Below are 26889 nucleotides of genomic sequence, written 5' to 3'. Positions count from 1 at the left end.
TATAAAAAAAGAGACATCACCTTTGTAGCAGACTGATTGTTTGACAGGTGATGGAATGAGAAACTGTGCCTCAAAATGTAAAAAAATAATAATAATGTGAACAACAGAATCTTGTGAATCACGATGCACAGAGTATAGACAATTAGGGAGCACAGGTAAAGTACAAACAACATGGGGGCTTAAGTGGGATGTATGGAAGCAGCTTTTGTGGTTTTCTCAGTGATGATTGCCTTTAAGTGACAGTGAAGTGTTTAACATTGACAGAAGAGCAATGAGAGCTGGTTAACACCACAGACACACACACACACACACACACACACACACACACACACACACACACACACACACACACACACAATGTTCATGTATGCGTCCCAGCTGTGCTTCAATGTGTCAGCACTCAACTAAGACAACTCAGCATATACAAAGCACAAGGCCAAAAATAAAGAGCTAAAAGCGAATGAATGAGAAGCGTATAAGTGAGAGACAGCGAGCGAGGGAGAATTAAATGGAGTAGGTGTCAGAGAGAAAGGAGAGAGATAATGACAAATAGAGGAGGACAGAAAGTGAGAGGGGGCAGGGAAAGAGAAAACATGAAAAAGATTGGGGTACAGATGGAGAGGTAGACAGCAACAGAAAGACAGACAGTAATAGAGATTAGGAGCCCCATGTTGTAGTGTACTACTCCGCCTGGCGACAGGAGGACAGGCAGATCTGATTGGTGCACAAAGAAAATCTCTCAGCGAACGTGTCGGGGAGTCAAACTCAATCCCACCCTCAGCGAGGTAACAAAATGCAATGATTGACGGCTCTGGGATTGCTCTTCAACACAGACAGAGAATAAGAGGATGGGAAAGGGAGACTTGCTGGGGAAAGGAAGGAGAGGGAGAGGGGAAGCAGAGGAAGAGGGGAGACCCAGGGAGATGGAGCTGGGGGGTAAAATTGAAATGTCAAACTATCAAATGACGGCTGTCGACTCAGGCATCTCGATGGGAATGCTGGATAAATGATCTCTCCTGGCTCCCGAACAGAGCACAGCTGTCCGTGTGTGTGCATCTGCGTGTGTGTGTACATGCAGCAATCCCCAGTTGGACGGATGCAAACACACACTCAGCTGTTCACCAAAATCCCCAAGATATCCCCCCTACTGCTGCACTAAACTCAATGCCAGTCCCATTCTAACATATGCACAACATACTTTTGAGAGCCATCATGCAAATGTAAGTGTTGAGAACTAAATTCTGTAGCATATACTGCTGGTATACAACACAGGTAACAGGTTTATACATTAAAGAGCAAAGCAAGACTTTTATGTTATAAACAGTTAGCCAATTTACTGTCCTCCACTGTCACAGTCAGTCACAAAGGGCCAGCCTATTGGAATTCAGCAAGTGCACAGTGCAAGTATTCAAAGTGTGCTAACATAAACGTGTGTCTGTGTGCAATTGCTGGACATCACAGTGAAATGCCGGGCAAATCTGACAGTTAATTGTGGCTAATTGTGTATTGAGATAGCAGGTGAGGCTCATAGCTGCAAAAGTGATGTTTACATCACTGGAGTGTTTATGGTTGACTGTGTGTTGCCAAATTACTCTGCGTTTCACATAATCACACATTTTCAACCCTCCTTCTCTACACTAGTTGTCCAACAAGTAATACATATATTTACAGATGTTGAATATGTTTTCTGAAGTCTTAACATTCAAAAATGCAATATTTACATGATTCAAAACTTTACTGATTCCAGGATGCAAGAACATTTAGAGTATATTACAATAGAATAGATTTACAATTAAAGTTGCTTCAAAGTTGATTCAGACTTTGACAAATGAAAATGTTTATACTTTGGGAATTAAAAAAAAAAATGATATCCCTGAAAAATCCTAATTAGCAACATATGACAAGAAAAGGCAGCTCAAACAAATTAATTACATCCATAAAATGTCCCAAACTCATTTAATTGGACCATGAATTTGCATTTCATTAATCCTCCCCTCAATTTTATGCCTTAACTAGATTTTGCCACTGATAGTACTTAAGGGGTCAACTTCATACTGCTTTAGTTAGGGAGAATGGGTTGCTTTGTGGTTTATATGATACTATTAATTAAAATAGACAAAAATAGGATAAATTGTATGGAGATGAGTGTAGAACAGAGGGCACATACTTGTATAGTGGTGATCCCCAGGTCCCGTCCTATCAAAATTCGTCCATCTATCAGTCTAGCAATGCGTGGATCTTCTACCTGTGGAGCACAAAGACAGATGTCAGAGTTAGGTTTTTAGCCTTTTGTGCATTAATCCTGCCTTAGCAGTACTTTTAACTGTTAATCAGCAGTCAAACACCACTCTTAATAATAAAGTGTTAAAGAAATGCTTCTTAGATTTATTTCTGAGAGTTAGAGAAGGTATACCACTCTCATGTCTGCACCTTATAAGTACAGAGACAGAGGCTGAAGGTGATTAGCCTAGCTTAGCATACAGACTGAAAGCAATGAGAAACAGCTTGGCTCTCTCCAGAGATTGATAATATGCCTGCCATTACCTCCAAAGATTATTAATTAATATGTTATATCTCATTTGTTTAATATATAAAAATTATAATTTATCATTGAATGGCAATTTATAGTTATAAAGGGTGTCACGTGTTGTAATCATTTCTTGGCGAACATGAGCTGAGTCTTCATCTCATTGAGGTTGCCAGCCAACTAGTGGAGACACTGCACAGATTGAAAGATAATCTGTTGTTCGTCACTGTTTTTGTACAGATTAAACAATATACAACATGTTAATTTGGAAGTGTTGGAGGTGCCAGTAAGTATATTTCTCTCTGAGCTGTTTCTCATTGCTTTGAGTCTTCTGTGAAGTTGAAGGCCAAACATACTAAAAAGCGTGATGTCAATATTCTCACCTAATGCAAAAGCAAATTGTTTTTCTTCCTGTGTTGAACAACTTTTTCAATGAAGAGCTGCTATTAGTGCTTGAACAGAAGGGATTCATTTTTTTATGTATACCTTTAGCTGGTCCAAGACCAAGTGAGTGATATCAGCCTGCCAGTCTGTGCCAAGCATGTAGACCATCTCTCCTCCTGGGTCAGAATGTTCTGCGACAAAATGGGTGAGAACCCGCACCAAGGCATACTGGTACTGAAGGGTCAAGAGGGGTTAAATTAGACTCTGATACTTAACTGCACTGTGGGCTCATGTTTAATTGTGAAAAGTATGTGTTAACTAATAGGAAAAATTGTGCACAATAATACCACACAGGATCTTAAAACAGCTTAGTGTCCCTAAAGCAATATTTTTTGGAAGAAAAATGTTTCAAGAGCAATATTTAAAGATGTGATATGAAAAGCAATCAAATAATACCTGTAGGGTACAGCCTTTGCCCTTCCTCTCATCATCCTCATCATCTTCACTGTCTCTGGTGGGTCTGCGAAGAGACGAGGTAAATGAGACAGAGAGGGAAAAAGAGAGAAAGGGAGGAGAGAGGGTAAGATTATCTGGTAATTAAATGCCATTTTGTACTCCACACTCAGCTCCAGGTAATCTACTGTATAATCTCTGCTCCAGGTAACGCTCACCGTCAAAGAAAAGACGCAGTTTTTAATCCAGATGTGACACTTTTAAAACAGCTAAGTCGCAAAGGCATTTCTTTGAATGCCTGGGTGTGTAAATTATTTCAAATGTAGCTTGCCTTGATAGACAAAGCCCAGTGGAATTTTATCTGTCCTCCATTGTTAGGTAATACCAGCTGTATTTTTTTTTATTGAGTAAAACTGAAGTATTATAACTTCTGTCGGCTGAAGCACTGAAAGTGTTTAAAATCAATTTTCCCTGTGGATGGAGCCCCAGTGTATCTCAGGAAGTGCAAGATTCAGCATTACACTCCTACAACATTGTTGGACTCACACTTGCCAGTTAAAATCGATGCTGCAGAACCAGATATATTTTGTATTTTATTATGTACATTTCTCGTCCTTGTCAAAATCTGGTGCCCACATTATTCACATTGAGGGGGAAACGTTGGTAAGGTTTCCTCTTTGAGTAGCGATCACACAGTATCTTCCAGGGCAAAAACGTTACACTATGTGCCATGTTTTCTCAAGTAAATGGCAAATGGCTGCATTTACATATCCATGCAAAGCACTTACCTATTGACACACACACACACACACACACACACACACACACACACACACACACACACACACACACACACACACACACACACACACACACACACACACACACACACACACACACAATAATAATAATAATAATAATAATAATAATAATAATAATAATGATAATAATAATTACCATTGAGAATCCACACACAATAAACAATAACAAACAAACAATAACAAGGACATTTTAAATTATTGTTTTAGGTGCAAAGACTCAGAGGTAGTGTTATATGTGAATATTGTAGTCCTGGCCCTTTAGAACCACTTCGTTTCACACATCAGGACCAGGACCTATGTGGCCATCAGCAAAAATCACACATCAACACAATAGTCAGCTTCTGAAACACAAAAAACATTTTTTTCTATAGACTTCAAATTCCCAGAGCTCAGGGTGAACTACAACTCAGCCTTCTTCAGCACCTTTATTCTCCCTCCATTCAAACATGTGTTTTTCTTCTTGCACATTCAGTTAAATATTTGAGCTTCACTCTGCATAACGATGTAAGTGCAAAGTTTGACATTTAGAAGGCTGTTTTCACATCCATCTGCTAAAAGTAGAAAGTTTTCTCTGTGCTCAACATGAAGCGAAAGATAATAGTTTACTTGAGTTAATGGCAGCTACACTCATTACTGTTAGTACAAAAAAAAGTCTTGAGTAAAAAGCCAATTAAGTAGTTTATCAAATCACCTGTTCAGAAAGTATAAACATGGAAAAAAAGCGAAATTTTCAAATGCTTTGCCTGCAATGCCCATAACCAAATCACACTGGATAAACTAATAACACGAAAGCTGTCTGTATGCTGCCTAACTGTTTATCTGAGTGTTCCACGTATATTAAATTTGGGAAATTCTTGTAAACGAAGCTGTTGGCTGAGGCAAATTATCCACTACTCTCTACCAGCAGTACCTGCAGGTAGCAGTACCTGAATCACATCAGTAGCAGAGGGAGGACAGAGGACAGGAGGAAAGACAGACACCCATTGAATCGGGTTGTAAGTCAAGCAAGGCAAGGCACGTTTATGTGCATTGCACATTTCACCAACAAGGCAATTAAAAGTGCTTTACATAAAACAAAAAATGCATCAAGACAGGATATAAAAGCAACACATGGCAATATAAAAAGTCCTAAATTGGAAATAAAATTAAGCTAAAATAGAATAAAACAGAAGAATAAAAAGTTACAGCGCAGTGTATAATATTCTCTCTATAATTTGGATTTGGTTGTAGTGACAGATGGGTTGAAATTTTATGTTGTGTGTGGATTTTGTGTTTCACAGACAATCTGGCAAATCGGGTAACATCAGAAAAACATACAAAACTTATGGATCTGTGTGTGAAGATTGTTCAGAATAAGGGTCGAGGGACATGCAAATTACAGGAAACAACAAAAGAGGAGACCAGCAGGAGAGGGGGAGTGCAGGCAGGTCTGGTTTAAGGCGTGTACTTACAATCATTATTTTGTGACATCACAACTAGTCTGGAGCGAATAGTGGTCAGTATACAATTTATACAAGTGATATATTGAATCTTGAAGCCTCCAGTGTCCATACACTGTGAATGGACTTTATGGTGAAGACACCATATTATTTCCAGCAGTTTTTAAAACATTTGTAATCAAAATATTTTCATATTAATACATTCTAGCTTTATCGATAATTGAAAAGGAGAGGATGACATATTAAGGATTTTAACAAGGTAATTCAATTTTTCTGTGGGAAATCCATACTGAATATAAATGATTATTTCTCAGTGTTTTTTTAATACCTTAAAACCTGTGTCAAGCTGGGCAGAGTTCTTTAATCTCAATAAAGTAGCAAATACACAGCAGTTTTAATCAGTAATTTAAAGTGAAAAGAAAAAATCTGCACATAATTAATCTGTACCTCATCTCTGTGTTGTTGTTTTGTCATCTTTGCTATTTGTCATTCCAGTGTGCCTCCTAATAAAGCACAATTGGTGCTCAAAACAAAAAAAATTCAAGTCAAAGTTTGGACACTTTCTCATTCAAGTGAATAGGAAGGTGTGTCCAAACTTTTGATCCCATATATTTTCAAAATTTAAAAATATCTTAAACACAATAAAAAAGTATTGTAATTTCACACCCGAGGAGGCAAAATAACCAACCACAAATAAATGAATATAACAAATCAGTGAATGCTTTGAATACACTATCAGTGTTGAGACAGAAAACCTCTTTCCCTCACTCCCGAGTGGTGGATCTCTTTTTCTCTCTCTCTCTCTCTCTCTCTCTCTCTCTCTCTCTCTCTCTCTCTCTCTCTCTCTCTCTCTCTCTCTCTCTCTCTCTCTCTCACATACACACACACACACACACACACACACACACACACACACACACACACACACACACACACACACACACACACACACACACACACACACACACACAGAAACACAAAATCGTTTTTCTTCTCCAGTCCTGTCTGATATCTACACAAAACCACATGCAGGCAGGCCCACACAGGATCATACATTTACACCCACATAGGACTACCTCTGTGTACTCTAGCTGTCCTGGAGTGTGAGATCCAGGTAATATTACAGGAATTATCTTTCCATATCCCAGTGTCCCATTTCTATGTGTCTTTGTGAGAGCGTGTGCCTAATAGTTCCTGTGTTTCACTCTGTGAGATAGTGGTTAGGAGAGATAGAGGTGTGTGTGTGTGTGTGTGTGTGTGTGTGTGTGTGTGTGTGTGTGTGTGTGTGTGTGTGTGTGTGTGTGTGTGTGTGTGTGTGTTTGTGTGTGTGTGTGTGTGTGTGTGTGTGTGTGTGTGTGTGTGTGTGTGTGTGTGTGTGTGTGTGTGTGTGTGTGTCTTTTTGTGTCTGTGTGCGCACTCGGGATGGTGGCTATCTGAGCAGAAATTGGTGAAATTGAAAAATTGGCCCAACAGAACAGAATGGTATAGCAGGCAAAAGATGGAGAATTGAAGCAACAAACAGATTACCAACGTGCATACGCTCATGCATGTACACACACATACACATTTAGACAAACACACAACCATAGAAACATGCAGGTATACATTTATATAGAAAATATACACAGACACTGAATGATAACTTGTAAACCAAAGAAAGAAAGAAAGAGCACATGGATATTTTAGTTGATTTTCATCAATACAACTGTGTCTGTATGTATGTTAGAAGTTGTATGCTATTATTACAATCTGAGCCTTAAAAACAAAGTTTCTTTCTAAATTTGAGTGCAAGAGTCTAAGTTGGAGGCTGCTATTCCACATTAAATGAGGCAACGTCTTGCTACCGTGTTCCTTATATATATCTACATTGAGAATAAAGTTTCTTAGATTCCAAAAATATATTCATCTCGGTATATGTGCGCACTTGAAAACAGATGTAGCCATTGCAAAACGTATAGGTTTACCATAGACTCAAGGAGTTTGAGATTTGTTTTAGAAAATAATTGAATATAAAATGAAAAGCAAATATAGGAACCAAAATAGAAATGGGTATAAACAACTGACAGAGCCATGGCTCCATAATCCTCCCAGTTTCTCATTTCCTTAATAGAAAATTGAAATCTGCATCAAAATATATAAATAGTTGCAGACAATTACATGATACACATGACCATATTTTATTTAAAGTAAACTAAGGGCAGCAGCTTGTGAGTAAATACTCTCATCTCATAATTTAAAAAAAATCCTTTGAGAAGGAAACAAATCCAGGATATGCAACTGGATCCAAAACCAACATTGTCTGCACCAAATTGCTTTTAGAATCATTACATTTCAGAGATGTTCTGCTAAATGACAAATAAACAGACACAGAAACAAACCAGACCAAAAAAACAACCTTCTTGGGAGGTAAAACCCTGAGTGACAGAAGGAATACAATGTTAAGCAATGAGTTGGCGTAGAACATTCTTTTCTTCTACTTTATAATAATTATCAGATACTTTTCATTATTACTCATGATAGAGGTTTAGAGCTCAGTCATTGTGACTGGTCTCTGAGCAGTTCAAAAACGCTCAACACTGTGTCCTGTGTAGACACATAGACGGAGACACAGTGTGACTGTCTCAAGCACTTCTACAATTTGGCGGCACTGTTTAGACGCACATAAAAAAAACATGATGTGTGTGTTTACACTGTATAGGGACACATATGAGTAATTTCCTTCAAGCCATCATGCAAGATATATTATTACATGACAAACATTTACCCACCAGTGTGGCGAAAAGCCTTACGTGAGTTACTCACCAAACGGAAAATGCACTCACATTTGGCGCTTGGCAGGGGTTCATTTCGGACCCTCCACACACATCAACATGTACAAGATCCACTCAGTTGCATTGTCTCCCATATGAGGGAGTGTATGAATGTGTGTGTATGTGTGTGTGTGTGTTTAGATGACTGAATGCTCCATTCAGTGGCAATGATGCTAAAGCCATAATAGTTGTCATCAGTATAGCCAGGCAGGCCTTGACCTCATAGGAAATTATACACTGGCTGGAGCACAATGTGCTCTCAACTTCTCCATTCAATAAGCACTATACTACGCTTCACGCACACACTCGCACACACACACACACACACACACACACACACACACACACACACACACACACACACACACACACACACACACACACACACACACACACAGACTCAGAGATTACACTGGTTCCTTCTGTTGTGCCTCTCCATTGCAAAGTGACGCAAATCTGAAGACTTATCATGACTGATCAAGACTATGGAGTTTTATTGAAGCACCTGTCAACTTTATGCTTGGACTCTGTAGCTTGGGGAACCATACTTACAATGATAATAACTCATACAGTCTCTTTCTTGTCTCTTTTACACACATGCTGAAAACTCAGCTCTTTTTGTTGAATTGACTGCCTTTTCAAACAGAGCAAGTACAAGGACCAAGGCAAGAACTGTGGACCATGATCAGAGAATATCTGCCTTTTTTTCTGCAGTAAGTTTGATCTGATATGCTCCTTTTCTGCATTTTGAGCGATAGTTATAACAGTTATAATCCTTACATACTGTATGTTTCCCTTCTTTGTTTCTTCGAGTTCAGACACATAAATTACCTCTTGTTAGTGATGATGGGCACCCTCCAGCCCTTGACCTGGCTCAGCTCGGTATCTGACACGTCTATCTGCAGAGGGAGCTTGGGCACCCAGACGGTGAGCTGGAGCTGAGCAGATAGGTGCAAGTAGGTGAAGTTCACTGCCAAAGACTGCCGGCCACGCATTTCTTTACCATTCACCAAAACCTGGTCACAGTTTGGGGAAACCTGAGAGGGGAAAAAGAGCAGAAAAGGAGAAAGTGAGCTGACATTTCCTACTGACCTCAAACAGACCTAACTCAGTCTGAACATCTGTGCTGTTGCAGCAAATAAGATATTTTGTCACTGGTTGCTTACATTTTTATTCATTTTGTAAAGCACTTTCAAAACACTGTTCTGAAAAGTGCCCTATCAAAAAAGGTTAATAATATGCTTCCACACCTTCTTCCTGCCACATCGATGGCATTTTGGGTTTGTTAATACCGAGGGAGTTCTTGTCACCTCTACCAATGCAAAGCGATACATTAAATGTGCCTCATGTGACATTCTCGAAACAGCAAATCACATTCATTTTGAGACATTACTGTAATTAATTTGGACCCACTAGAACTTATGCAGATACAGTCAACCTTTGCACTGCATTTTGAATAGTGCAGCAATGGTTTTAGCAGATCTATTTGAAAATATGAACAGGGCAAGAGAGCAAATTGAAACATTTTGTTTGTGAGAGGAACCAGTAGAGATTATGAAAATGTTGGTCTTATGTTAGTCAAACACTTACACTAAACACACACCAGGTATACGTTAGACTGGTTAGTTTGATTGGTTAATAGTAATTAGTATTGCATCATAAATAGTTATATTGGATGTGTTTCTAATCATGAGTCAGTTATGGTCAAATACTGTCTCTCTAGTCATAACCGGTACTCTCTTCCTGTTTACATAATGTTGTTTAATATAATAAGATAATAATAATAAGATAATATTATTATTCTTTTTCTCCAGACACATATTGTCAGTCAACAAAGGCAATATATAATATTTAATTGTCTCAAATCTCTTGCTTAAATCACAAAACAAACACAAAACACACATAGATGTATATCCGTTTAAGAATAAAATCATCTTTCTGTTCCCTGCTCTGAAAACGTAGTATTTTTTAGAGGAGCGTCATTTTCGTAATGTCTTAAATAAAACACCGCTTCACTGTTTTCAGATTCTATGATTATGGAAATTCAGATATCTACTTTTAGAGCAAGATTATTCAAATGGTATTGATACTGAAGTGTAAGAAATGTCTGTAGACACTGGATTAATATGGTTGTATTTCAGAAAGTGGACAGCACCCTTACAGACAACCTGACAGGCAGAACAATGAAAAAGCCAGGATTTAGTCAGTTTCATTTTCACCCTTCTTGCATGTCTGACTGTGTGACTGATTGAGTTGACGTTTTTTGAACAAATCAGCCCACGTGTTTTGTTTTGCTTCTTTTTTTTTATATACCAACAATGGCTTCATGAAAGGAGAGAATGATATAACCCGATGTTGGCACAATGTGATGGTTTGCTAAGCTCTTATGCTTTACTGTACATATATACTGGGGTATATACAATATTGTATTATCTTCACTCAGGATTTATAAATTATTCTGTACCCGTCTAATACCTGTTAGTACTACAGATAATTAGATTGGACAGTGGAACCAAATGGTGTTTAATAGTAAGAAAATGCCACAAAAAGATCTGTCTTGCCATGCCTGCAAACAAGTAAAAAAAAAAAAAAAATGGAATTAATATTTTGTCAAGAAAAACTACAATTTTTTAATGAATATAAAGAATAGACTAAAACCATATAGAAACTCCATAAGAAGAATAAACTTTAAATCATATCAATTGCTGCCAAACCAATCAGTTGGTTTCTCCGTTTCTTATTGTACACATTTCCTGTCCTTCCCTCTCATTATTTCTGTTCTTTTAATTTCCACAGTCATTTGCCTATCCGTGGCATGTATATAACCTGTCCTCCCACTCTTTCTTTACCCTACACTTATCCTCCTTCTCTCCCCCTCCGAGTTGTATTCCTCGCACCCTCTTTCATCTCTCCACGCTACACTTGCCGTGCACCTCATTCTTTCTCCCCACCCCTTCTTATTTCACTCTCAGGTTTACATTAAGCATGTTCTTCTTTTGTCTGACTTTCTGTCTCACACAGACTGTTGGACTCTGTCTTTCTTTTCAATGCTTTTCCACCTTGTGCTGCGTTCTTTTTCAAGACTGCCGACCTGCCGTACTTCCTTCCCCTCAGTATCACCTCACTTTCTTTCCCTTTCTCCATGTTTAGATATGTATATTAATACATATACATATATTTATACATATACATATACATATACATACCGATTAATGTATATAATTTTCTAAACAGTTGGCTTAGGTCTGGGGACACAATAGGCTACAGTCTCACCCCACTCTGCAGTCAGCTGCATGTTGAGGTATGCAAATGTTTGACAAAATGTAACATTACTTGGTAGGTCAGGCTTGTGTTTCTGTAAGTTCTTTTGACATTAAAATAACACAAATATTAAAGGTTACTTTCATGCTTTTAAACAAGTTTAAATTTCAGTGTTATGGTGTTATACACTTTGATTTAAAATGTAAACTTATGCAAACACATTTTATTGCTAATGGAACAGGAGCAACCTTTTCTGTTAAAATTATGTTTATATTTGAAAAAAACAGGGTGATACTCGTTTTACTCATTTGCCTTTGTTCGCTGCACAAAGTACAACAAAGTACAACAAACCATGGTTAGAATTGTTATGGTTATGTTTAAGCATTCAAGGTTTAATTTAGAGAAAGATTGTGGCCTGATTAAATATTGAATCAGTCAATGTACACTTAAAGCGCAACACAGGACTTGTTTACTCTTTTTAATGTCTATCCCAGAATTCTGGCCTTTGGTGTCAAGTCTTGCTTTGTATGCCCATCATCCGCCGGACTCCAGGACTTTTGTGCAGTACAAGAAGGTAACACTTCCTTGAGGGAAAGAACAGTTTCTAATAAAAATATGTCAGGCTGCAATTACTATTCCGCCAAAATATATATTTGGCAAAAAATGCTATAGTATATCAAGATCATTTTTCGGAGACAGGTTTGCCAACGCACACACTCTGCAGCAGAATCATTCTGCCAGGCTTCCTGCTCCACAAATACAACGAGAGTAATGCCAAGCTGTTGCAACTTGCCAGACTGCATTAGCCAAAATGTTTGGCTCTGCGTTAAATGGTTATTCATTATTAAGGTAAAGAGGATGTGGAGAGAGGGTTCAACATTTGTCTGCTTCTAGAGTTTCGGATGTTTTAACCATTGAATACAAATTTGGAGAACATTCCTGGGCTTTGATATTAAAATGCAGACTTCATGTTTTGTGTCTCGGACCAGGTCAGGCTGTGGTTGGAATTTCTCATTTCCCTGATAAACACAAACAAGCACACACAGGACTTACACTTTGTGTGATATGACTTTTTTTTTGCTTCCTATGATACTCTTTGATCTCAAAAGAGGTTAACATTTTGTACATCAGAGCTAAACCGTTTCCTCTCTATCTCCTCTCACCTTTTAATTTATTTCAATTTTACTTTCTTCTCCCTGCTCCTGCTCCCCTGACATAAAAAGGAAAGGTGCCCAACCCCTTTCTTCACTCTGCATCCTCTTTTTAATTTTTCTTTTTCTTCTGTCCCTTTAACTTTCTTTATATCTCCCCCAACATCCACTATTCCTCTCTTTTGACCCCCTCTTTTTCTTTTGTCTCTACCATGCCCTCCCTCCCCCATTGCACAGTCTCCCTCTTCATCTTCCTCTCTCTCTGAAACCTGATTTACCGCTTGTTAACATCAAAGGGATGTTAGACTGTTGGTGCCTCAAACTATTTCTCCAAATCATTTTCATATTCCTGGTGTAAATCAGTGTGAAAACAGCACTTGGTTACTGTGGCAGGGCTCAGTTTCCAATGACGGTATAAGACAGCAGAAGTCAGGGGGAATGCACAATGGTTCTGCTTGAACTGCTGCTGTAGCCATTGTCCAGGTCTGTCATTTACCATTTGTCCTACCAGGTTTGCTGAATTAATTCTGATCTGCCCTGGGGAACCTTTTAGAAACATTTAATTTCAGTTCATTTTGTCAGCATTTGGAAAATGTGAGGAAATAGCCTTGTAACTTTTTAGTTTAAAGTTTACAAAATACTGATTTCCTCTCGCTGCATAGAAGGATAGACCCTGAATGACTAATAAAGAATGGATAGAGGACGGTGCACAGTTGCTCTGTTTGTGATTTTCAATTACACATTATAAAATAAGATTACTTGAGGTCATATCATGCACATTTTGAGGTTTATATTTTTATTCTGGGACACTGGAAAATGCTTGCGTGATTTACAATTCCAAAAACTCCTTATGTACCACTCTCTGAAACAGGCTCCTGTGTCTTTAAGGCCTCCCTCAGCTACCCACTCTGTTTTGATTGGCCAGCAGCTCAGGAGGCTGCATAAACAAACACTAGTCGTATGATTTCATGTCTTTTTCTTGTTCTTTACTTTTAATGGAAACTTTTCAGATACATACACGGTAGATCCCATCCAACATATGTGAGTGGACAACACAAACAACCTTAGCAATATAGTGAATATGCCACGGAGAGGAGGTAACAACGACTGAATCCTTCATCAGAGGGAGGCGTATTGGAGATTGGAGATTCCCAGTGGGTTGAATGAGGAGGTTTCGTTTATTTGTTACTTATGAAGCGAACACAATGTTATTTTATGATTATGACTCCCCCATGCTGGGATAGACCTGTTGTGCCAGTTGTGCACAGCCATAATTAACCTCACCTGTGTCTATTGATTGTGAAATTGCCAATACACACGCTGAAGAAGGGTGTCTTGCTTCAAAACATCTTTGTGGCAATTAAAAGTCAATTTGGAGTGCTGTCTGTCTTTCCTTTTCATTATTAATACTTTAAGGGTCCCGCACCCAGCTTTCATGGTATTGATGTAAGCTGAGTGTGTTGTATATTATTCTTTAACAATCTTAGCCAAAATGGCTACGGGATGGAGAGCCGTTTATGGTTACATGTGAACAATCTGTCGTCAGTCTTATAGGGACAAAGAGGTAACCTTACAAACAGAACATCGAGAGCAGGCAGATGTCTGGGCTTTTGTCTTAGAAGGAGCATTTTACCTACATTTAGCTTAAGTTTTGGACCTTTGACAATGTAAATCACACACAAAAAACATATGTTCTCTTTAAACAACATAATTGGAAAATAGAAAATAATGTACAGACTTAAGAGCTGCTTCACCTATTTTCAATTGAGCAGTTAGCTGTAAGAGCCTTGCTAAAGAGTAAACTTGTATTGTGTGTTTCTTGTACCACCCACCTTTTATTTTCTTTGCTCAGACATAGCGTTTATTATGTGTTTGAAATATCTATTGCATTTTTCAATCCCTTCCTTGCAGCTTTTTATTTAGTTTCAGTACTAGCGTCATGCATAGCTCTCATTTTCTCTCTCCCTCCCCTTTTTTGTTCCAATTAAATTCTCCTTTAAACTTTCATAGATTCTCTTTGGTGTATTCTTTCTGAGTGTGTGTCCACATGGCACGGGGCTTTGGAGCAAAGCGCCAAATAAACTCGAGAAGAGCTGCCAGAGACATGATGTAAAAACAGAGGACACACACACACACACACACACACACACACACACACACACACACACACACACACACACACACACACACACACACACACACACACACACATACAAAGTAATGCATGACTAGTTGCAGACACACACACACAGCTGGGGACACTGCAGTTTAAGTGCCAATGAAGAGCTTGTTGAATGATGCTGTATGTGCTTTTTATATAAACAAATTGTTTTTTTGCAATTTTTTCCGCTTTCATTCATGAATAGGTGCAGATTAAAAGTAATAATCCACAATATATCAGACTGTTTCCAATATACAAAAAAGAGGGATTCTGTATAGCAAAGTTATTAAACGCTTACATTTACTGTTCCTAATGTCTTTCCCTGCAGGAATCCTCTGGTATGCAGGAGGTGATGCTTTTTTTCTTTGCTCTACCATGACAACAGTTCAATTATAGTTTAGATACAGAGAAGAAGAACTGCTGATCAGACATAGAAAAGGACATCAAGCCTCACTTGACGGACTGCTCTCTAGTAAAAACATAAAGTGGAAAATACTGAAGAAGTAATTTGTGAACTCAGAAATCGTTGTGAAAATATAAATCTATCAGGACACGCACTGAATAACATTTAAAGACTTAAACACTTACCATCCTTTCTCTACCTTCATTTATTCACTCAACTTACTAAATCTTCAGAAAAAAAGTCTATTTTCTTTCTATGTTTCTCCTCAGTTCTTATTTCTTACACTGATGGTGCAGAACACAATGTAATCCAACTTTTCGACATTGTTGTGCACTAAAAAGTACTGTACATACATGGTAATGATAACTCTTATTAGCTCAGATCAATAATCTGTTTACAGTACTTGGATTGAAGTTTTTTTGGAGATTGCCACTGCACCAAGATAAAGGAAAATTCCTTTTTATAATCCCAATTTAATACTGCTGATCCATGAAGCTTTGTTTTTTTTTTTAATGATTACAATTAAATGATCTAAGTACGACAAAATAAAAAAAAATGTAAAAATGAGTGAGTCACTGATTTTGTTTGTGATTTCCTCCTGTGTCCTGCTGTGTGCCTGATTAAAATAATTATCATACACGATTAAAGGAAATCCATTCATCAGTGGTGATCGCTCCTTTTCTGATATGAACATGAAAAAGAAACCATAACCACCATTTTGATTTTAGTGGGATAACATTTCTGAATATTTGGCCTCAACTGTGTGCTATGTTTCTGTCACAGATTACATTTTAAGAGTTCCCAAAGAAAAAACAGAGAAGAATAGAACAGAAACTTTAACATAAGACATTACTTTGTCCCCATGGAAAATGAAACATCTACTAAATGTGAAAGACTAGTCACATTCAGTTTGGAGAGAGTAGGGCATTCAGACATTGCATGGAGGTTTTAACTTTAAAAAGCTTTATATAAGTTTTGTTAAAAAAAGCCTCCCAAATCTCATGAAATAATAAAGATGATTTTACCCTTAAAAAATTAAAGTCATTGAGTTATAAAGTCCCATGCTTTGTGACAAACAAAATATAGAGGTTTTGTCATTTCAATTGAAGGATTAAGGTAGACAAGTTGGCTATGGGGTCTTAAATTGAAAAGGCTGACTATGTTTTTAATCATCTGAAAAGGTTGCTATGCACACACAGAGACACAAAGTTAGAGACAGAGACAAAGATGCAAAACCTGATGCAGACAAATACACACAGTGTGTGTCACACACACAGTCTCAGAACAAGTGTATTGGTGTTTTTGCAAGTAAACAGCTGAGTTGGAGGTTTTGAGGACACTGAAGAATGGATTTAATCTTTCTTTTTCAGAGAAAGACAGAGAGAGAGGGAGAGAGAGCAGACAAAGAGGAGCGAGAACGAGAGGTAAAACAAAGCGGGGAACAATTGAAGAGACAGAGAGCGAGAGAGAGAAAGAAAAGAGAAGGAGAGTCAAAGAACAGCAGTAAGGGGAAGTAAAAGTGTAGATCTCAGCAGTTAGCACTTGTTGAAAACACAGAGGCCAGAAAAACTGTCTTCACCTTTATCAAATACCAGAAACAACACCACAACAAGCTCACAAACCTCCAAAGACAATTGCTGAAAACTTCCTGAAACCCTCAACTGCAAGTCAAGCAAAAACAGCCTGAATGTTTAAAAAATATGTAGTAAGAGAGTTGTGGCTGAATTCTTTACATATTTTTTTAAAACTTTTAAAGCAAAGATGGACTCATAGTCACACATATGCCAAGCAAGAAAAATATGTAGAGTAAAAAACTGTTAATTATTCTGCTTTTGTTTTGTTTTCGTTTTTTTCAGAATGCCAGTCTTGCACTGCTTGTTAATATTCAGATGAAATATGAGGTGGTAAGAGTTCAGTAACAGGTTTTTGGGCTATTTAAAAAAAAAAAAAAAAAACCTTGTATCCAAACTCTATAAGCTACTAAAATGGCTACTGTTGCGCAGATGCCCCAGTTTTTCAGCATGTTAATAATCCAGTTTAATTTTTCTGAAATTGTATTTTACTTCAAGCACTTACAGTACTTTGATTTATAATGATCTGTATGTTTGGGGTGGGACAAAAAACTAATATTGCAACATATTGCGATATTTCCACTTGCAATACATCATCAATACACTGACACCAAATAAAGATACTTAAAAAAAAAAAAAGTTCTACTTAGAGCTGCTCAGAAATTATTCGATTACTTAGGCTGATCACTACCAGAGTGCCACAACCTGCTGCCTCCTTATGGAGGTGCTGAACAGACCAGCCATGAGCAGCTGTCACACTCTCTGTGGCAGAGTCTGCCAGAGCCTTGACAGTCACTAGAAGCACATTCATAGCCCTTTGTAAATATTTCTGTATGGTACCAGTGTTGCAGCTGAGCAAGCGGCTCTACGAGAGGCTCAGTGTGTCTGTGGCAAAACGCCAGTAAGTCATCGTATCTCTGCTGTTTGTCATGTTAATGTTTAGCTTACCATTGTCACTCGTCAGCCCCAACTATCTTGTTATGGTCTGAATAGCGGTTCGTTATTGGCGGGTTGTGTCTTGTGTTAATTGAAGGTCAAGTCTTGATACCGTCTGCATGAACATGCAGCCACAGTAACAATTCCACTTCTTGTTGTGCATTTACCAAACCAGCTGCTGCTGTTCTGGCGTCATAACCCTTAGCATTCCCTGAAGGAAGCTTTACCTGTTCTTTGAATGGCAGACCTTGCAAGTGATGGCCATGTTGGTGAACAAGCACCTGAGGCTTATATTACATTTTACCAGTTTGTTTTTACCAATGCTGTCACAAGGCTTTTGCCATTACTCATACCAGGCTGGTGATTGTCTTTCTTGAAATAATGGTGTATCAATTCTAGCTGTGCTTTTAAACTGTGAGGAACAGTGTGTTTGCTCCCAAAGTGTGTAGTGACAGATCTGTACTATCCATGTTTGCACAATTGAGCTACACAGAAAGTCTTACCCAAACAGGTCTGATGAAAGTAGCTATTAAGAGTGAAATTTAGTTTACGAGACATTAATTAAGGTTGAACAAGGACCTTATGTGCTCCATCTTTTGATTCTCAGGGGGAATTAATGCATAATGTTACAATAATAATGTTGGTTGTTAAAATAACATGTTTAAAGGGGACATATGATTTATGTGATTGCTTTTTATCTGAATGCTTACATTTTCTTCCTCCTTGTGATGACATCCGATTGTTCACGCATGCCCCCAAACAGCTGTCTGTTCTGTAGGTTTGTTGCTAAGGTTGTTCACATTGTCCACTCACATACAGTATGTTGGATCAGATTTGGGTTCTAACATGTACGGATGTATTTGAGAATTTTATATTTCGAGTAAAGAACAAGAAAAGGAAGTGACATCTGACTACCACTATTGGCCAATGTCACCTATACGTGGCCAGTGAAAGTCTGCTGAGCTGAAGCTGAGCGATTAGAGCACAGTGGGCTCATCTGGAGGGGGACCTAAAATGGTTTGTTTTAGATGGAGGCTGAACTGAGGGGCTGGACAATGGCACAGTATAAGATAAATACTGTAATAATTTCCCACTGCAAGACATGCAAAGATATTCCCATATAGCCCTCAAATATAAACAGACCTGGAAATGTGCATGATATATCCACTTTAAGCAATGAGTACTCATTATTAACAGCTGGAATTTAAATATAAGTTGATATAGAAAATCAACTAAAACTAAAAGACAAATTTTAGTTATAATTCCATGACATTTGAAATATCTGAACTATAAATCCTAACCACTTCATATTCTCTGATTTTCATTCATCCCACATGTGGTGCTTGTGGCAAGTGCTTCAGCGACAGACGAGTGACAAATGAGAGGAAAAACCAGAACAAATGAGTGGAGAAACATAAAGAATGCAGATGCTTCCACACAGGTGCACTGCATGGTACAATTAAGCAATTAACATCCAATAATGCTCTGTGGCATGTATAAAAATGCTCAGCACACCCAGTTGATTTTAAGAGGAAAAGATATAAGTGACTTTGACAGAGGGTTCATTGTTGGGGTACAGATGGCAGGAGCTTCAGTCACAAAGACTGCTCACTTGGCTGGTGTTTCAAATAGAAACAGTGAGTAAAGTGACATCTGCATTTAGATATAGGGGAAAGACGTCATTGAAAACCTATGGGAGATTTTGGACAGATGTGTTAGACAGCGCTCTCCACCAACATCATCAAAAAAAATGGGAGGGAATTTTTCTTTTGGAGGAATTGTGTTCATCCCTCCAGAGGCTTGTATAGTCAATGTCAAGGCACATTGAAGTTGTTCTGAAGGCATTTGGTGGCCCAACACCTTATTACGACACTTGGTTTCTCTTTAAATTTGTCAACCTTTTGTTGCTGATAGCACAGTACAGCTTAAGAGAAGTGAGGCACTGTCAATAGGAAAGAAACTGCTCAGACACCAGAGGGTTAAGGGTTGCCAGATAAGTGATCGATGTGTCAATCTGCATTAAAAAGCTCACTTTTTACAGGCCAACAAACAAATCCGGTAACTCTGCATATATCTTATCAGTTAACCGTATATGGAGATTGTTTGAGATAGTTAAAGCTCTGGGTAGGAACAATTCACTAATGCCTTGTTACTGAATAGAGAGGGACATACCCTACCATCTATTGGCAAGCAGGGATTTTAAGATACAGTAAGTTTCCATTTTTTCTTATTTAATACTTAGTGTCGGGCAATAACTGCATGACTGCCAACTTTTCCAACAGGAAAATTAGACGGGAACTAGAAAGATTAGGTCTGGAGTACACCTTTATAGTCACTGTATTTAATAGGCTGCAGCATTTGGTGTAACTATACTGTGTGCACCAGACCTCATCCCTCCAGACTGTGCTCAGCTTTCTCATGAACTAAAACCTAAACAAAACCTAAAACCTACGCAGAGATTGAAAAAGAAACCAGCTAAGGAAAAAAAACAAACCAACAACTAGCTTTTTTTCAGGTTTGTGGTGCTGCATAAATTAATACCCAGACCTTGGAATGAGCTTTTAGCTTATTACAACTTCCCTTCTCACCCTAAAAAAACCTGCTCACGAGTTCCAAAACTCAACCACCCACTCACCCCCATTTACCAGCAATCTCCCCAGGCAGAGTCATTTATTTAAATCCATATTCATCTCCCTTCAAGCGAAGTCATCTGTCTGAATTTACAGTTACCTCTTTCTCTCTCTTCCGTCTATCTCTTACTGTCTCAAATTTTCTCTATTAGTCTCTCTCAGATGTATATTTTCTGCCTGCAATGCTGTTCATCCATCTCTCTCACTCTCAGATTTCATCGTGCAATCTTTTTCTCTGTGTGTTTCACACTCTCCCTCCTTCTCCCTCTGCACATTTCACTTGTCCCTGCCTCAGGCAATCCAATCCATCTGACTTTAAGAATCATATCATCCAATCAGGGCCCACTCAGTAGACAGGGGCGGGCCCCGAGGGACAGACTAACCAACTCTCTGATGGGATTAGACCTCCCACCTGTCCATCATTTAAGAAACCCACACTAGGCCAATCGCCTCTGCACATAGTTTCATATGGCTGTCATTTAGGGGTTTTGTTTTCCGTGCACACGCACACAAACACAAGTGTGCGCATTAGCAGCCTGTAGCCCCATATATTATTCTGATTTGGCTGGGATAATAGACAGCTGATGGAGAGTGCGGTTGGAAAGGGGCACACACACACAAACACACACAAGTTAGTAGCATATCACAGGGCCTGTCATTCTGAATTTAGAAATGGGGGAGTAAAATGTTCTCTAATGGCCATTTGCTTTTCTCTGCCATAAAACTGTCTAATCAAAAGAGAAAGAGAGAGAGAGAGAGAAAAGAGAGGGAGGGAGAGAGAGAGACAGAGAGAGAGAGAGAGAGAGAGAGAGAGAGAGAGAGAGAGAGAGAGAGGGAGAGAGAGAGAGAGAGAGAGAGAGAGAGAAAGCATTATTACACAGAGTAATGAACATAGTGACTTAAGAAAACAATGATGGAATGAAAATAATAAGGAAGAGTTATAAGTAGATGATGACAGAAAACAGCCTGAGGGTGACACAATAATGCTAAGATACAGAAAGAGAGTAAGATAAAGGGACATCCAACAATAAAGAAAAAGGTGGAGAGAAGAAAAAGAGATATGAACTGATGTAAGATAAATGCTGGCTTTCCGTTTTCATTGGGTGGGATATACTGTTATATTTATAAAATTTGGCTAAGATTTTCAAAATATTGCATTTCAGTGACACACTTTTGAATGATCTTTACATAAATTCTGTAAAAAATGACAATGTTAAAACATTTGTCGTATATATTATATAGATTAGTCCTGACATTGGCATGGCGCTTGTGGATTTAATTCTTGCTGACGCCTTAAACTTTTCCTCTTCCCACTCCCTCTCTACCTTTTCTCTACTAAAAGACAATGAAAAAGTAGTTTCTAAAATCTCTTTACTTCAAAGACTTTCTCTCTTTGACTCCCCTGTCTTTGTCAGGGAGGTCTACTGGGCTTTAGGAGGAGGCAGAAGGGTTTTCTCTGAGTGGGTTTGTATTTGTGTGAGTGTGTGTGATGGGGATGATTTTCTTTCTAGAAAGTTTCGAGGCCCTATGTGAATTAGTGGGCTTATTAGCATAGGGATATAAGTCAACATTGGCCCCAATATGTCTGTTTGTATGCCCCTATTGTGGCTTAGGTGTGTGTGTGAGAAACGATGCTCTCTTGTGTTCGTATTTGCTTTTACAGTTGAGTTGATCTCTTTGCTTATTTCTAAAACACTATTAAAATCATATTTAAATGAAAGACATGCATACACTAATGTAGGGTTCACACTTGTATTCTGTATTCTTCAAGCCTGCGTTTGCTAACAATTTAGTATTTCTTGAAAGTTATGTAGAAGTAAATTAGGTAATACTTTAAACTCCTTTAAAAAAATGACTGTTAAAGGGCTCGACCTGACTTTCAGTTGTGATGAAAATATGGAAATGTCGGGAGAAGGTAATTACAATATTTTGGATTTGTAAACCTTTATGCTGCTTAGATCCTTGTTATGTTTCTCACACAACAAGTAACCAGACTGTTCCTTTGTTCTTTGTACAGATTGATAGCCAAAAATATAACACTGGAAGGGAGTCAAAGTACAGCACTTGTTCAGTTAGCATCCATCTGCCTGAAGTTTTGCCTGCAATACAAAAAGCTTTCTGAAAATGTGTTATGGAAACTGAAACTGCATTTACTCCTAAACATGACAGGCCTGATGCAAACCAGTTCACAATCTGGCTTTGCTGGGAAGAAAGCATGCAACAACATACAAATGAAAAATGGATGAAACAGCAGCTTTTCTTGTTCATGGGCTGATGAAATGTTATGATTACAAAGCCATTACTGCAGACAGGAAACCTAAGATGTACAGGAGACACAGATTGTTGCAATGTGTGTTAATAATAGTTAGCCAAAATGTTTTCAATTTCAAAAATTTGGTTTGGTTTTAACAACCTCAGTTGTCTTTTGAGAGAAACCTACACGAATAATGTCTATTAAAACATTTTCTTTAAAAAAAAAACCAAAGTGTACAGTTATTTAAAATGTAACCTGGCTATATGACACACATGTCCAGAACTGTGCACCTCTAGGGCCCCATAAACACTTCTTGGACTGAGTCTGTTCAGCTTATTTGTTGAACACTGAGCTAACCACCTGCTTCTACTGTGTCTAGTTTTTCCCTATCAATTTTAAACTACATGGTTTCATAACATATAGTGAGTAAGGCTTAAGTGGATGTAAACATTGGTGGTGTAATGCTGGAGAGGCCAGAAAACCGACCTCTCTGAGAGTGGTTCAACAGCCTGGCCTTTCTAATGTTAATAGCCCTGCAGTGGAAGCCGGCCGCTGACTGTTAACAAGAGAACAGTGCAGTGGGAAATGCAGCAAATACTGCAGCTGATTTAGACAATATCTCTCTCTCTCTCTCACACACACACTCTCTCTCTCTCTCTCTCTCTCCCTCTTTCTCCCTCTCTCTCTATCTCTCTCTCTCTCTCTCTCTCTATCTCGCTCTATCCCTATTACTTTCCTCCTCCGTGTTTTCACATTGCAACTTTTAAACAGGTATGGACGGTAGGGACATGTCCCTAACAATATGAAAGTGTTGCTGGTTTGTCCCAACCAATATTTCTGCTGATCTCAAACATCTAGCCACTTTAATTTCACAAAATGTTATTTAACAGTAAGAAAATTCCTCCCAAAAGTGAAAATTAAGACATCTGGTCCTTTTTTAAAGAAGAACCATAGTGTCAGTAAAAGCTGAGCTTGGTTAACAAGAATGTTCTGTAACCAATCCAAACATTAATCTTGAAAATTAATGGGAGAACGATTTATTATTCAATGCTATCCCTCCCTTTTTCCACGAGTGGATCAAGAGCAGAGTTATTATTTATTAATTATTATTGCATATCTGTCATTAAGACATGAACATTGTTTTTAAGCTAAATGAGCCACAGACAAGTGAGCTGCAGCCTCTCAAGTACGCTCTGATGTTATAGTGAAAGATCTAGCCATAGGTTCAGGAATTGAATGCAAAATAATACATATAGAAATTTCTGATATGATTTATAGGTAGGTTTGAGCATCATTGTGGCTCTGTCATAAATTCACAAACCGAAAGGACAAAAAATCTCAGGTGAGGTTTGAAAACCTTACAGCAGCTAATCAGTAGGTTTAGTACAGTAAACATTTTGCAGAGTCAGGCTCTTTGTCTGTGTGCACATGTGGCTTGAAAAGAGAAAAGTGTACACATACACAGTTATTTTGGCCGTGCGACAAAAAAATGTCCCAACCAAAGTTAAAAGTAAACCTTCGCCCTTGGTGGTAAACATGACAAAGGACGGCAGAGAAAGAAATGGCAGAAAAGTGAGACAATTTAGAAACAGCATCAAACTGTTTGACTGAGAGGAGACCCTGGGGCAGATCCAGAAGACACTGGAGAGATTATCCCAACAAGCCTGAGAAGTCTTCAGGATCCCCCAGGAGGAACTGGAGGACATGGCTGGGGAAGAGGACATCTGAGCTGCTCTTCTTTTCTTGTAACCTCAAACTGAATTGGTTAAGTGGCCACCAATTCATCAATGGACTGAGGTTTTACTGCACAGAGAGGAGCAAGGGGCACAATCCAGCAGATTTTCAAAGTTTTCTGCAGTTTAAATCAATAGGTTGATGTTTTATTGTTGAAGAAAAGTGCTTCATAAAGTGTGGCCCAATGTCCCATTTTCTGGTGGGACATTGGGCCACACAGAGGTACTGCACACTTAAATATGTTTTTGAGCTGTGAACTAAATGATATGATTTTACTGATGAAATACATCAATGTTGGTGTTAATATTCACATTGAAACCAAATTTATAAATTATTCGACATTTCATGGTGCTGAAAATGGCTCAGCATGTTACATTTTGTTTTAAATCAGCTCTTGACCTTGCATGACCAATGCTGACATAAAGTTGACCTTTTGGAATTATCTGCATCATGAAATACCTGTGTCATACTTTAGCCCTCATAGTGATGCCCTGCAGTGCTCTCCTGCATTTTAAAAAAATGCTGCGAGGGAGGTAGCTAGCAGATGGGTGTGTAGTTACTCTTAAAGCACATAAACTCTCTCTTTCTCTCTTTCTCTCTCTCTCTCTCCCTCTGTGTTTTTCAGATTTGTTAGTTCTACATCTCTTCCACAAAGCCACATTATTATTTGCTCTTTCAGTGTTTTTCATCATCTCACTCCCTATTTTTTTCACTCTCACCTGTCAGATTTACTTACACTTTGTGTATCTCCTTCGTTATTTTGTGTGTGTGTTTGTGTGAGCACACATCAGTGTAATGACATTTGTGCCAGTGGGAAATGGCTGCAGGTGTTATCAGTTAGCTGGTAGGACAGAACAGCACAAACATCCATTACAATTCTGTGTATTTAAAATATTAGATATGTGGGGTTTTGTAAAGCCTACCATTTAAAGTGGAGTTAATTAGATCACAGTTATTTAAAATACACAGCCTGATAATAAATAGATTTCATTTCAGGTTTTTTTTTCCTTCCACTATTTATTCCGTTGAAAAATATGTCTCGTGATGGAGAGCAAATGTAAAGTGTCACTGGTGCTTCCCATAGACATTTGTGACAGTGTAGCTCTAAACGCAGCTAAACCCTTGGGCTTTTACCCAGTTTTAAAAACTGAATTAGCCACCACAGTTGTAACTCTTTGAGTTTTAACTTAGCTTTGAGAGCATTATTCTGTTTCAGAGCTTCTGAATTACAGAGCCACAAATTATACAATTAAATATGTGGTGGTTGTACAAAAACAAATGTATCTATTTACAGTAAAGATCTGCAACCACACCCACGTATGAAAGGACATGACATGCTTGATCAGTCCTGGCTGGGTTTGGACATGTTTTCAGGAACATACTGCAGGTTTGGATCCAGTTTGATTGGAAACAAATTTGAACAGTTGATCTCTTGGGCTCTGTGTTTTGCAAAATTAAGCCATTTAGTGAAAGTTTTGTAAACTTGTTTTTGTCGTGTTCTTTGTACATCAAGGTAAAGGGTGAGTCAGTTTTGATTTATTAAGCTATTGCTCCCTGGTTTATTGTTCTGTTTTAAGGTGTGCTTGGTAAATGGCTGCATTTATACAGCACTTTATGTTTTTTTTTTTATTTGTACCTCAGCATTACCATTAACTTACGTTAACTTACACCAAGTCTTTACTCAAAAATGAATGATTTCTGTTAAGGGGACATAACTTTTGTCACCATCATGTCAGTCGAGTCATGACTGTGCACAAACACACACCAATGGCAGAAGGCTACCATGCAAGGTTCTGGCCTGTCCATCAGGAGAAATTTGGGGTTCAGTAACTTGTCCAAGAACACTTCAACATTAGCAGAAACTGGGGAACTGGGATCAACCCTGTATTTAGTGGACAACCCGCTCTATCTCCTGAGCCATCTAATACTTTATGAGAGCTACATTATCACAGTTTAAATTTGACCAGTTATGGTCAAATATACAAGATGATGATTCAACGGAAGAGTGCATCAATGTTTGTGTGGTTTAATTGTGTGGCTTTGAGCTATGCAGTTGAAAAATGTCATTAGCGGTTGGGCATAGGCTGGGTTTGGGCTGAACTCAGCTGGAATAAATTAAGTCAGGTTCAGTAAATCTAGACTTTTGTAGAAGTCTAATTGGCAGACCACTATAGCCAACAAATACATTGATAAAAACTAAATAAGCTTAAACAAATCAAAAATGAAAATGATCTTATACAAAGCAAATGGCATTCAGTAAGGTGCTGGGTATATTGACGATGCTTTCAACCCTAACTTTAAGAGAGGAGATATTATGCGCAAGCTAACTAACAACTCACTCATACATGTGTCAC

At 38.3% G+C, this 26889-nt stretch overlaps 1 protein-coding gene across 1 annotated transcript in view; it reads right to left on the bottom strand.

Annotated features, from left to right (window-relative positions):
• si:dkey-215k6.1 (transmembrane protein 132D) overlaps positions 1–26889 on the bottom strand; it is a 209326-nt gene that overhangs the window by 5773 nt on the left and 176664 nt on the right. The window contains exons 7-10 of the mRNA XM_062417906.1: positions 9266–9471; positions 3368–3431; positions 3014–3145; positions 2168–2245 (exon numbers count right to left, since the gene is read on the bottom strand). Of these exons, the coding sequence (XP_062273890.1) occupies positions 2168–2245; positions 3014–3145; positions 3368–3431; positions 9266–9471 (480 nt within the window). The remainder of the gene's footprint in view (positions 1–2167; positions 2246–3013; positions 3146–3367; positions 3432–9265; positions 9472–26889) is intronic.

The sequence above is a fragment of the Scomber scombrus genome, chromosome 4 (genome assembly GCF_963691925.1).
Source record: "Scomber scombrus chromosome 4, fScoSco1.1, whole genome shotgun sequence".
NCBI classification, from domain to species: domain Eukaryota; kingdom Metazoa; phylum Chordata; class Actinopteri; order Scombriformes; family Scombridae; genus Scomber; species Scomber scombrus.
Note: the sequence above shows the minus strand (reverse complement) of the source record. Positions and strands in the feature narration are given on the sequence as shown.